Source organism: Aricia agestis, chromosome 14 (assembly GCF_905147365.1).
Source record: "Aricia agestis chromosome 14, ilAriAges1.1, whole genome shotgun sequence".
Taxonomy (NCBI): Eukaryota; Metazoa; Arthropoda; class Insecta; order Lepidoptera; family Lycaenidae; genus Aricia; species Aricia agestis.
In genome coordinates this window covers 8,703,386-8,717,508 of record NC_056419.1, presented here as the reverse complement: position 1 = coordinate 8,717,508, position 14,123 = coordinate 8,703,386, and the positions used below count along the sequence as shown (strand labels likewise).

At 37.4% G+C, this 14,123-nt stretch overlaps 1 protein-coding gene across 5 annotated transcripts in view; it reads left to right on the top strand.

Annotated features, from left to right (window-relative positions):
- Positions 1 to 880: 880 nt before the first annotated feature.
- Positions 881 to 14,123, top strand: part of LOC121733812 (cytosolic purine 5'-nucleotidase) — a 35,360-nt gene continuing 22,117 nt past the window's right edge. The window contains exons 1-3 of one of the 5 annotated variants that reach the window (XM_042124183.1): positions 881 to 962; positions 1,253 to 1,460; positions 14,023 to 14,096. In XM_042124183.1, the coding sequence (XP_041980117.1) occupies positions 1,282 to 1,460; positions 14,023 to 14,096 (253 nt within the window). In that variant the 5' untranslated portion in view covers positions 881 to 962; positions 1,253 to 1,281. Of the gene's footprint in view, positions 963 to 1,252; positions 1,461 to 2,628; positions 2,942 to 8,754; positions 9,015 to 9,515; positions 9,826 to 14,022; positions 14,097 to 14,123 lie in introns of those variants that run through there. The other 4 variants (XM_042124185.1, XM_042124184.1, XM_042124182.1 and 1 more) reach the window with 4 other exon arrangements.

The following is a 14,123-nucleotide window of genomic DNA, read 5'->3' as shown; positions in this document are numbered from 1 at the left end:
AGTGTCGATATCAAGAGTCAAGACAAAAGTTTTTTTTCTTATAATGGCACTACGGTTATAACCATGGCTAGTGTCGACTTGTCGACTATAATATTGTTATGGATACGGACACGTAGTGCCATATAACGTTAAACCAGCGAAACTTATCGAGGGAACACCGACAACATAAATTCCCTACTCAATACTAGATGGCGTGAGGTGCGCAATTACATGCTCGAACCTTCTAGAAAAGTCCAACACTTGTTAACGTGTTTACCTGTTTACTTGTTTACATTTATTGTGTACATTCGGGAAGGAATGTTCTCGTACAGTCTAGGGCTCGCCTCGACCCACATAAATAGTCGCAGGAGGACGGGCCGTAGTTCAGTTCGATACGAGCTATCATCAAGGCGACTTAGAAGTGAAAACAAGTAATCAATAGTGACTGAACCAGTGAACCTACGACTCGGCTACGACCTAGGACAGTAAAAGTGCTTAGTGATGGGACCTAGTGATTAGTGTGTGACCTAGTGCTTAGTGTTGTGCTAGTCAAGTCGGTCGTTTCATTAAAGTGGTAGACGCTTTACTGAAACTTTCGATGGAGTTTTGCAGGGAACACAAAAGAGCACGTTTCTGGTTATTACATCACATTCCCACACTTGTGCACGATAACCAATATGTAATGGTTAATATCCTACCAATATTACACATTAAAAACCCAGATATAACACAATTTTAGGAAAATAATACAAAAACTCAATATCACTCTTTCACATTCCCGGCAAAACTTCGCTAAAAAAGTTCTTTCACAGTCCGATTCGTTGACACGGGACACCTCTCTAATGACATTGACATTTTAGTTTGAGATGTCAGGTCAGAATCAGATGCAAAACAACTGTCAACTGCTCAGCTCAAAAACATTTGATTTGAATTTTGGTTAAAATATTATCCATTGACCATTACAAATTTGCATTACCTACCTGGTTAGTACTATTTTATATATTTTGTATTTATAGATAGAACTCACCTTAGTAGTTAATTGCTATACCATTTGTTAATTTTAACGAAGCATGGAATAGGTTTTCTAAAGATCAATATTTGCCATTGACTCATTGCTTTATTTTAAGCCGTCGTGATTTTTTGATAAAAATAGATAATTTTTTACCAAAAACGATTATTGAAACTGTTTCTAAATAATGTTTTAGTTGCTCAGTGTCCTTTATGTTAAGTTTCACTTTACTGACTTGCTGTTTAATATTTTTTTATATTTCAGGTTATACATAACAAATACATTTGTCTTGTATGATTAGACAATTGAGTAATTTGCCAAAATATTGGAAATATCATACATACAAAACCTACATTTCAAGAAAAAAGTCTCTGTGTAAAATATTCGGAATTATGGATATCACTAATAAAGATGGAGCAGCAGCTGCAGAAAACCTTTCCTCTAAAAAGTATTACAGGAGAGCTGAACATAGGTAAGTCTTTGACTTCATTCTGAAAATATTTCTAATGCATTGGCTTATACTTTAGCGTTTTTAGAGAATAGATTTTATTGTCAAGCGCATATTATGTTAACTCATCAACTCCCAAGTGGCACCCGGGTGCTGCATAACAATTGAAAAGCTATTGTGTCTGCTATTCCCATGATCGAGGTATTATATTATTATACCATTAGACAGAAAGCCAATCTTGGCTAAGCAGAGTTTGGATTAATCTTTATTTAAACAATATAATTATTTGTCATCAAGAAGAAACATTTGTCTGGTTACCTATTTGTTTCATATGGGCTCCAAAAGCACTGTATCAATTTCATAAAATTTGGGAAGCATGGGAAGGACATAAGTTTCCTTTTTTACCACAGGAAATTGTGCAGTTCCTGTGTGATTGTCTTTAGCGACTATGTGATCATGGGCAACATCAATTTTATTTAGCAGATGTTTTTATGAAGAGGTTTTTTTTAATTTTGAATGTTTCTTTTGGTAATGCTATTATTTAACAAGACGAACCCTACAATTTCTGGACTATTTAAAAAAATGGTATCTGTTAAATTATGCCCATTGTGTGCGGACCAAGCATGTTCTTTAAAATAAAAGTCTCGACATACTGATGAACTTGTAGCAACAAAAATGGACACTCTTCTCATTCATACAATACATCTTTGTAATTAACGTAATTACATTTGTTTAATAAATATTTTTTTAAATGTGTGCGAAGGTCATTTTAATTCTTAAAACGGACCCTGAGCGAAACTCATTGGTGACCCCTGGTTTATAGTCATAATGTTAAATATGAGATAACTTCTTATAAATTACTTTTATTTATTTACCTCAATGGAATTTTGTTATAATATGATACTATGTACTCTTATACTAATCAATATTGTTTTAAACCTTGAAGAGATTGTTATGTGTGCTGCGACTTTAGCAAACAGATTTGTTCCACAGGTTATCAGTACCATACCTATAAATAAATATTTTCCGTGACCATTTATGACGTAGGTTTACGATTAGACTAACGAAGCAAATAAAAGTAATTTTAAAAATAATGATAAATAGATGAAATATTTACATCAGAATAACGATAGGAGGGTCAAAAGTTATCACGAGCGTCAGATTTATATGTTATTTGCGACTGATTCAGTTGTAGTTGGACTGTTGTTATATTTGGTTCACTGTTATATTCGGTACGAAATGCCGGACGCGTTCGATGTAGCTTACCCCCTGTCGCCGTCTGTTACGCCGCAAGATCTGCGGGCGCGGGCGAATTCTTCCTCGAAACGTAAGCCCGTAGTAACGTTTATATCGGGAGGCGAGACGGTAGAGATTCCCGACAAGTCTGTGGTGGGCATCGACAAACCGCTCCGAACCGACAAGTCCGAGTTGGAGCTGGACAGCTTCGCGGAGTCCCTCGCGATGAATCAGAGCACCTGGCTGGACAAGAGGGAGATTCAGCACAGGTAAAAGTATTTTTGGAGTATGATTATTCGGTATGATTTTTTAGCATTGTTGGCCTAGATAGATGGAAATTCTCTCTTTTATCAACTTAGAAATACGCCTAAAACCATTTTCCTAGTAACAACGATTCAATTCCATCTTGTTTATGATACGTATTTGTTCGACTATCTTATCTCTCTGTTTGCTTAAGCCATATTGTAGTATAAGCATGGGCGTATTTCATTTTTACCAAAGGTTATTATGGAATATTACAAATGTACCGATAGCTGACAAATATCAAAGCAGGAAAATGCCGACATATACTCGTATAAGTATTTGTAAGTATAGGAACGATATGTTACGAGTTTAATTTAAATAATGTAAATTACATAATGCGTTTGGTGACGAAAGATAAGATTGATGATGATACAAAAATCAGGGTTGCCAGATGCAATTTTACGATTTCCCCCAAACTGATTTTTATATTTCCCCAAAATGATACGTTTTCAAAAAGAACCCCAATCGCTTTGTTACAGAAAAAAAGCAAAAATTATTCGATTTAGTAGTTTCAATCACTCGACAGTTAAACAGATACACAACACATGTTGACAACACATCGCTCGCTTGACCAAAGAGAGATTTTTTTTAAGGGGGTGACAGACGTGCGTGTAAGTACGCGGACTATGGCTCGACGATCTTATGAGTTAGGCTGGTATATAGATATGGTCTCAAGACTCGGTTCAGCTCTGTGATTGGTCCAAATTTTGACAGCCAACCAATCACAGAGCCTGAACCGTGTCTTGAGACCGAGATGCATCTTGAGTACTGACTATTTATACCAGCCTTAATCGCCTGTGTGTCAGCAAAGAGCCACAAGCCGTGAGCCTGGGGGCATGGTAATTCAGTGTGAGCGATTCTCGTGTGTCACCGACGCGAGCCGAGTAAGTTCGCGAACTTAAAACCCGCGTAATTTAAGTTCGTACGTCGTCAGGCCTTTTACGCACTCGACCAAACAAACCAAAACAAACAAACAACAAATTTGCTAGGATGTTAATCGAATGAACAGGACGTTGGTTTCATTTGTCTATTATGTTTTTTAGAAGTGCTAACTCCAAAAAATCCCCATAGTGTATTTATTTTCCCCAAACATTTCCCCAAAGATACTGTTTCCCTAAATTTTCACCTAGAGTCAAAGTTTTCCCCAGAATTGCGAAAAAACCCCCAATCTGGCAACCCTGACAACAATCAACAGACGCTTGACAACCATGACGCCGTTGCGCGTTGCCGGTTGGCGTAATAGATAAACATTACTATACAGTACGGTAATACGCACTGCTCTAACATTCATAAATATCACTCCAGCAAGCACGTGAAAATACGATGCAAAACCTATTAACATAAAATTATTTGGATGAGAGAGGTCTTTCCAAATCATTCAATTTCGCTAACATAAGTTTCTCTCTTTGGTTTCAAATACTTTGCCCCTTTGGTCTACCAGTCAAAAAGGCATAAATTACTCAAATTGCATCTCAGTGCTCGACTTTTAAAAGTAAAAACGAAACCTTCCAGGCCTAAAGTCTATGTACCTTTAGGCGAGAAGTATGTTTGTATGCCGGGATGAGGTCTATGCTATAATAGACCTCATCCCGGCAAGGACTTTCCAAAAACAAAAAGTTAACTATAATGTAATGGTCGTTTGGACATACATAATACTTCCATCCTTAACACCTGGAGACGTAAGAAAGGCTATTGAGAAGTTCAAAGCACAAAGCTCGATAGGCACTGATGGTGTACCCCCATATGTCCTAAAAGCGTGCAAAGACATCCTTACTGTTCCGTTATGTCACCTGTTCAACACATCATATCAGGGCTGGAAATTGGAATATATCCTAACCAATGGAAATTATCGAGGGTCATACCTATTCCCAAAACGAGCGATCATCAGCTGTCAGTAGAAAACCACAGACCTATTATAGCTATCTTGCCTTCTATCGCCAAAGTTTTTGAGCTTGCGCTACATAACGTTTTAATGAAACAGATCCGTGGAATTCTTTCTGATTACCAGCATGGTTTCCGTCCTGGACGCTCTGTCAGTACAAATCTTTTAGCTCACGTGGACATAATTTCTAAGGCTCTTGACGCAGGTTATCAAGTGGACGTTCTATACTCTGATTCCTGCAAAGCCTTTGATAGAGTCGATCAATGATGTTCTCCTCAAAAAGTTAAGCGCTCTTGGGTTTTTTCCTGGTCTTGTTTGTTTTTTCGCTGACTATCTTTGTGATCGGATGCAATTTGTGAGGTATGGATGTTTTGAGAGTGCCCCCTATTATATTAGTACAGGCTCTGATGTTAGTCAAGGGTCGATGTTGGGCCCTCTCTTATTTCTTATATTTATTAACGATCTTACAACCATCCTTAAGTTTGCTAAGTGTTTACTGTATGCCGACGACCTCCAGATTATTATGATCATAAAATATTTTTATGACTCTCTTCTCTTGCAAAAGGACGCTGTAAAACGCTGGTGTGGAAATACACCAGCGTTTTACAACAACATATACATACCTTTTGTTCAATATGAAAAAGTGTTGCGTAATGACTTATGGGCGGAAGCTGCACCCGATCATCTTTGATTATTTTATGGATGGTCATATTATCTCCCGTGTCCATAGTATCAAAGATTTCAGTTTGTTGATAAGTGGATGGATGTGAAGAGAGCATATTATTGTGTAAGATTTTGTGAAAACAAGTACGAAAGGATTTCTTCTATTACTATTTAATTGAATTTGTGTATGTATTGTAACAATGTCATAATTAATTTTAAGTTTTAAGTCAAAATTGTAGTTAATTATTATTGTTATTGGGGTAACCCGTTGTAATTAACTTTAATAAATAAATACATGCATACGAGTATTGCATGTGTATTGCAAACATCATGTTTCACACGTCTTGTTTTAGGATATCGTAATTCGTAAAGTAACTTTACATTCACAAAAGATCTTGGGTAATGTCATCCCTGTAGATTGTAGAGTTTTCAAAAATATTCCCCCGTCTCCTTGGAGAACCAGTTTTATTTCGGAGTGTAAATAAACTTTCCCATTTCCCTAAAATCCCTCACAAGCCACAACACCACTTTAATACGCCACAATCACCACCACTTTAGCTTGCACAAAAGTTTGGATTATTTTGAGCATTGACCCGTTCCACAGCACAGTTCACGCGATAAGCATGAGATTGTTTCACGTCCTTGACATCTCCTCCAATATCGCGAACTGTTTACTTTCTAGCTAGGGGGGCTGATTAATTTTATTTTCTTAATTAAATTCGTTAAACATAATATAACTCAACATTTTCTGTGGACATCTCCATCGTGGGTATCGCAGAGACAATAGATTTTCAATTGTTATGCGGCAGCCTGCTGCCACTTGGGGCTTGATGTGATAATTATTAAATATGTCTTTCGATCTTAGTCATAAGAACAGTGGGTAATTAATGCCATAGCCGTCTTTACAACAGTATCTCTGACTCTTCTTTCAAAAAAATCAAAATCAAAATTGTTTTATCTATATCTATATGTTACGCTCAAAGACCGAAAACGCTCAGTGAGCTCACAACGCGTTGTGGTAATAGTGATAACGGCCATGACCCGAAATCCGCGTCGTGGCCCTAGTGAAAACGGCCACGACGCGTTCTGGTGATCACAGAAATACCACAAAGCGAAATTCGTGTCGTGGCTGACGTGCTATTCGACCACAACGCGTTGTGGTAATCGAGTAAAACCATGACGCGTTCGGAGCATTTAAAAACAGCCACGACGCGAATTCGTGTTGTGGGCCTAATGAAAACGGCCACGACGCGTTCTGAAACCAGGCCGTGTTCCGCAGGAGTAATTTTATAGCGCCCAAGTTTATACGTGGGAGAGCCATGCTTCGGCACGAATGGGCCGGCTCGACCGGAGAAATACCACGTTCTCACAGAAAACCGGCGTGAAACAGCGCTTGCGCTGTGTTTCGCCGAGTGAGTGAGTTTACCGGAGGAACAATCCCCTACCCTATTCCCTTCCCTACCCGCCCCTATTCCCTTCCCTTTCCATCCCTACCCTCCCCTATAATTACCCTATTCCCTCTTAAAAGGCCGGCAACGCACCTGCAGCTCTTCTGATGCTACGAGTGTCCATGGGCGACGGAAGTTGCTTTCCATCAGGTGACCCGTCTGCTCGTTTGCCCCCTTATTTCATAAAAAAAGTGTGTGCGCAATGTTGCGCACACACTTGGGCACTATAAAATTACTCCTGCGTAACTAGCCTGGTTTCGTTGAAACCAGAGTGCTGTTGTGTATTGTGCACACACTTGGGCACTATAAAACTACTCCTGCGTAACGTGCTCTTGTGTATTGCGCACACACTTGGGCACTATAAAATGACTCCTGCTTGACTGGCCTTGTTTCATTGAAACCAGAGTGCTCTTGTGTATTGCGCACACACTTGGGAGCTATAAAATTACTCCTGAGTAACTAACCTGGTTTCAGAACGCGTCGTGGGCTCGTGGCCGTTTTCATTAGGGCCACAACATGGATTCGCGTCGTGGCTGTTTTTAAATGCTCCGAACGCGTCATGGTTTTACTCGATTACCACAACGCGTTGTGGTCGAATAGCACGTCAGCCACGACACGAATTTCGCTTTGTGGTATTTCTGTGATTACCAGAACGCGTCGTGGCCGTTTTCACTAGGGCCACGACGCGAGATTCGCGTCGTGGCCGTTTCACTATGACCGCAACGCGTTGTGAGCCATTTTTACGCTCACTGAGCGTTTTCGGTCTTTGAGCGTAACATATACATATTATAAAACAAAGTCGCTTTTTTTCCCTCACGTCCCTTTGTTCCCTTTAATCTTTAAAACTACGCAACGGATTTTGATGATTCTTTCAGTGTTAGATAGCCCATTTATCGAGGAAGGCTATAGGCTATATTTTATCACGCTAAGAAATAGAGGAAAATGTGGAAAAAAACTGGGAAAATTATTTGAAAGGGCTAACTTGAACGCGCTAATCTCAGGAAAGTTACTGGTCCGATTTGAAAAATTCTTTCAGTGTTAGATAGCCCATTTATTGAGGAAGGCTATAGGCTATTTTATCACGCCAAGACTAATAGGAGAATGTGGAAAAAACGGGGGAAATTATTTGAAAGGGCTTATCTCGGGAACTACTGGAGCAATTTTTATGTTATTTGGCACAGACAAGAAGTAGACCACGTGAAGGATCATAGGCTATCGATTTAAAAAAAAAAATGTGTGGCTATATATTTTATACCCGTGCGACACCGGGGCGGGTCGCTAGTTTCTGAATAAATTTAAAATAAATATTTTCAGAATGTCCTACATGATGCCTACCACCGGTTTTATTGCTATGATTATTATCTTAGCAAGTCTTTTTTTTGCGTAGATTTTAGTTCTAAATCTAGAAATAATATAAGAAGAAGTGCGTATGTTAAATGTACATACTTAATTGATAATTCCCTCTCCGGTAAGAGTGAGTCTCGAGCAGCAGAGGAATAAGCATAAAACATTTCCAGTCAGTAGCCTGCCTGATGCCTTATCAATAACCACGAGGAAACACAAACACTGGCTTGGTATTCAAACACGTCAACGAAACTAAAATTCGAACAAAAGTTAAAAACTGTTATACCACGATTATTTTATCAGCAACGTACACAGACTGCAGTTCTATGATATTGTTAGGAAGTGAATCAGCTGTTAACAGCGGCGAGTTAAGTTGTGGGGGTATGAATCGGTGAATGAGTGTGCCGACTGCGACGTCGACTGTAGACTCCAGTTGCGTCAACTACACTTGTTAGTCCACACGGCGTGTCTAACGAATGACTACGTTTGTTTTATCGTGATTATCGAACCTTATCGTGAATCGTGAGATCTCGTACTATTAATTAGTAAATTCTGTGTTTTTTGTTCTGGAAAATACTAAAATTGACCTGTTTAATGAAGTGAAGTGTGAATGTTTGTAAACAATATTGTGTTTCCAAACGAATCGAAAGTGGAATATCCTTGGCAATAACATACTGCGTTCGATATATCGTGTTTATTGTTGTAAAAAAATCTAAATATCTTTTTAATTAGGAATCTTAATTGTTACTAAGTGACTTACAATTTCTTTTAGGATTTTTGGCTCGACCTTCGAATCTGTTGCCCAAAATTCCGCTCCTAAATATTCTGTTTATCTTTTGAGTCATAGCCCATCAGATTTCCGCCTTACGACCGACGATCATAATATACCTAATACCTATTCGATTTCTTTTGTCTTGTACTTTGTTCTACGAAATATTATTTATAGCAACATACTAATTTATATTAATAATTAACACATAAAAGTTGTTTACGCTATTCAGCTAAACACGCCTCGTGTGTTTCTTATTTTGTTTGCCGGTTGATACAAAAAGTTATTTTTAATGTTTAATATTTGAATAGTACAACTTGTTATCTAATATATTTAATCGAGTGTACATTAGTCAATAGATTTTTAATTATAAATAATGTTGCCTCTCATTACAAACGTAGTTTAATAGGTTCAAACCAGTTTAACGTGCGGTTAAACAAAAACTCTGTCTATATCATACCATTATATCGATAGTCTGAGTGTCAAGGATATTTGCTCCAAACTTCCTGCAATTTACTATCAGTGTTTCGGTAGGGGATCGCTAATTGCCAAGTGTGTTGAATATTCAATACTCTTTGTGCCTTGTGTCTCAGACTCAAAGATAGAATTTAGTGTATCTGTTTTGTGAATCTCTGATATGCGTTTTCACGAGATTATGGCCAATGGATCCTCTGATGCTGAAACCCCCGTGCCCAACGGGTCGTCCTATGGAACGGGAGACAGATACACAGCTGCACCGAACGAGTAAGTTCGAATAAACCTAGATCCTAGTAGGTAACGTAGTACTCAATAACATAAGTATATTAAATTGTAGCCTGCAAATAAAAGAAGTCTACGACTTCTAAAACAAGTTTTTTGACACTATAATTACGTTCTTCTTTTTGTTTACTTACCAATGTCAATTGTTGTGAGTTGTCTGATAGTATCAGCTGGAAAGTGGAAGTTTTTAAAGTTAAGAAAACAAAGGATTCTTATAATAATATAGGCTTTTTTCACACTAAAAAAATATTCAACTTGAAAGGGAATAAAACATTCAGATGTTAATGTCCTTAGATTACCTAAATCTAAACTGAGCTATTGCTGCAAAAAATCAGTCATCATCTTTAACTGGTAATGTCATCTGAGGAAGCTTGTCATGCATAAGGAAAAGTTAGACGCTCTTGATCGAGGAAAGACGTACCTAATTGAATTACCAATTCTTTGTAACATTGTCCCAGTTACTTTACCTTTTTATAATATCATAAATCATAATTCATGTCGAGTTGCTGATCATATACTTTTAACACCGTCATGCTACGACGGATCTACTGTTTCACACGACAGACAAAAAGGGGGTTTTGCATCTTTTTTTATCTTTTCCATAATTCGCGGAGACAGTGTGCTTTTGGCGATATAGTTTAGAGTTTATTTACCTTTACCAGAACTCTTATGTGGATAACTAAAGAATAACCAGCATTTAAATTTCGAGATAAAATACCCTTCTGTAAGTCTTTGTCACAATGAGTAAGTTCATTAACGCAAACGTAAAACGAAGTGCGATCTTTAAATAGCGTACTACCTGTGAGGTGCGCTGTTGTGATTATTTTGAGATCGCTGGAATGCATGGCGTTGTTTAGTGTCAATACATGGCATTAATATTAATGATCCGATCACAACAAATATGCTGCTCGAATTAACAAGACGTGAAAAATGGTTTTCCTTCTCATCGCTTATGAGATGACCTACGTTTGTGTAATTTTATTGTGCTAATTTTAATGTTTCTTTCATTAAACTTATTAGTTGTTTTTCTACGTTTACAATTTTTTTACTTAAAGTACAAAGTAAAAAAATTGTTATCTTTTAATGTCGTATCTGAAGCATGGGTATCTCCGAAATAAGCTAAAACATATTCCTCCAGTTTTATTTGCGGTTTCTCATCACAAACTCTACAATTTTCTGTTGATTGTGTTTTATAATTTCTTAGTCCGTATTTAGCTTCGATAGTATCACGAAGTTCAGCCAATAAAACTGGTAAATTGGCCGTGTAAGTGTGGGTTATCACGAATACCACGCTAGGCTCTGACAATGATGGATCCGACACGGAACTTGCCAGTTATTTCACTCTCTCAAATCAGCTCTAACCGCCTGAACTGTTGTTACTTTTTGTACCTACTCTATACCAACCAACCAAGTACCAACCAAACCAACCAACCAAAAGACCAGCCAACCAAAAGACCAACGCCTCCGTGGTCTAGTGGTATAGAGCGTGGCTCTTGACTCGGAGGTCGTGGGTTCGATTCCCGCGTTGGAAACATGTTATTCCCAAGTTTGGTTAGGACAATGCAGGCTGATCACCTGATTGTCTGACATGTAAGATGATCCATGCGTCGGATGGGCATGTAAAAAGACGGTCCTGCGCGGTGCGCCTGATCTCTTGCCAGTCGTGTCGGTATTCCGTCCCACTGGGTTATAAGAATAAATGAGTAGAGAGTGCTCTTGTGTACTGCGCACACACTTGGCCACTATAAAATTACTCCTGCGTATCTGGCCTGGTTTCAATGAAACCGGCCACCGTCACTGAATTACTATTACTACCTACTCTATATAGCTAAAGTTTACTCCTAATTTTTACGCAGACTGCATGCTTTATATTTTTACCGACTTCCAAAAATGAGGAGGTTATACGTTCGGCTGTATGTATCTTTTTTTTGTTGGAATTATTAAATTAAATAATGTATTATTAAAATTAGTTACACGAAAATAAAACTTGTTTTACGATTTCTGCGTAAAATTTTCCATGTTCCAAAATCGTTCCGTTCCAATAAACTTCACGCATTTAAATTATAAATGTTTTGAAGTATGATATAATTAATATTAATGTAAGCAAAAGGAAATTCGCTTCTCTAGTTTCTTCATAATATACGTAATACGACTAGATGGAGAATATTACTCTGATTTTATGAAAGAATTTAAACACTTCGATTACCAAGTTTATATGAAGATGAATAAATCACAGGTGACATTATATTGGCTTCGATATGCAGACCAATACAGGACGCATTCGTTTGATCCGAACGTGTGTCTATGTGTCAGCTTTGGGTATATTAATCTACCTGTTACACCCACAGAAGACGATGTTCATTTTCAGCGTGAGAATTGTTTATTTGATAATTATTGTGCGGATTCGGTGACTTTGGTATAGGTTGCACAATTTATAAATAAACTTTATTTCAAGAGCACCTACAAATTGCATGTTAATTTTCACGTGTTTACAGTTATTAGTTTATCGCTCTTCTTCAATATTTATATTCAAAGTTTTAATAAGTAACTTTTATTTATATTCGATCCTCTCAAGCCCCAGGACAAATTCCACGAACCAATATTTCGTTCTCAAGGCGCCAATTTGAAATAATAATGACTGCAGTCACGCCCTCCAAACATTCATAAGCTCTATTATTTGAAGGTTAAGTATTTGTATTTTTTGCGGAGATCATATTCGTTTGGCTCAATGTTACGTTAATTGTGGTTAAGTTTTAGATCGTCTCAAAGTATTTCTTGGAGTCTTTCTTTTAAAAAAATTGTTTTCGTTCTTTCTGCGTTTAAAACCTTTCTTTCATTTCGTTAGCACTGTCCTTCTTAACCGGAAGCATTTTTTAGCCTTTATCACTGTTGATGATGACAATTGGCAATTCGAACAATTTGTTCGCCTACTTAATGCATTGGGGTCAGAGCAGATTGTATTTACATAATATTTCTGTTCCCTTTCTATGCCGGTGTTATCTTTCGGTATGCATGGACAAGAGAAACCAGAATATATACGTAATGTTGACGTAATTCTATACTATATCTCGAGAGAGAGCTAATACCGAAACTTTCTTACAGTTACTTGGCATTTTGCTGCAAATTTATTCCTTGAATGCGTTTGTTAGCTGCACGGAAAAATTCGGATATTGCTGTAATTGATTTAATTATGTTTTAAATATTTTGTATAGTCCGGTCACTGAACTCGTATAGATTCGGCCAATCACATATATGTCTCTTTTATACGCGAAAATAATGCTTCTATCTAAACACGATACTCATCGCATACTTACCTGTGAAACAAGATAACAATAAAAGAAACTAAAACATTTCATTCGTTCGCGAGTGATGGAGATTAGGCCCAATTTCTACGTGTTCTCTGTTCCGACTATAGACGAAGGCACATACTAATTAATATTATGTAGATTATGGATTTATCCATTATGCCATCTGGTACCTATATAATATGTATGTATATCATGAGATACTTTGACGAAAACTAGAGTAGGTGATAGTGGTCGTACATTTTTCGATATTGACGACTGTGTGATAAAATGTTATGGTTGCAATAAACATTATCATAGTTTTATAGCGGTATAAAGTTAATTTGATCAGCTAGGCAGCTGCATCCGATATTTGTTTTTACGGATATTATATAAAAAGTTATTTTAACACTTTTAGGGCATCTGACCGCTGTTTCATTCATATTATAAATCAATAGGTGTGTGGGTTGTTAGTTTGCAATATTTGTAGATTTTTTATGCAGTGTCCATTAGGACCTCCCATTCAAATATTCAGCCTTACCTATTTTAGATAAATGTGAAATAGATAAAAATAATTGTTATTCTACGGCTGGTGGCTACATTATCAATATCCAGTCATAAAATGATCGTCACTACTTCGAGGAATCCTGAAGATAAGAAGTAGTTCTAAGAAATTCTGTACACGCCACAGCCCACAACGGAAACCCTTGATTTGAATGCAACAGCAATTCCTCTGTTATCTTAATCATACTTAATACAAGCAACACAGGCCGGTATAAATAGTACTTAAGATGCGTTTCTGCTGCGACTCTGTGATGAGAGTGATTAAACTCTTAAAAAGTCGCAAGTTTTCAGATTTTAACAGTTTCCTTATTAAAGTTATTTTCTTTTGTTTCAGAATCTTCGTCAACAGATCACTCCACCTCGAAAATGTTAAGTTCTATGGATTTGATATGGACTACACATTAGCTGGTAAGTAGTAGTATTCTAGTTAGATAG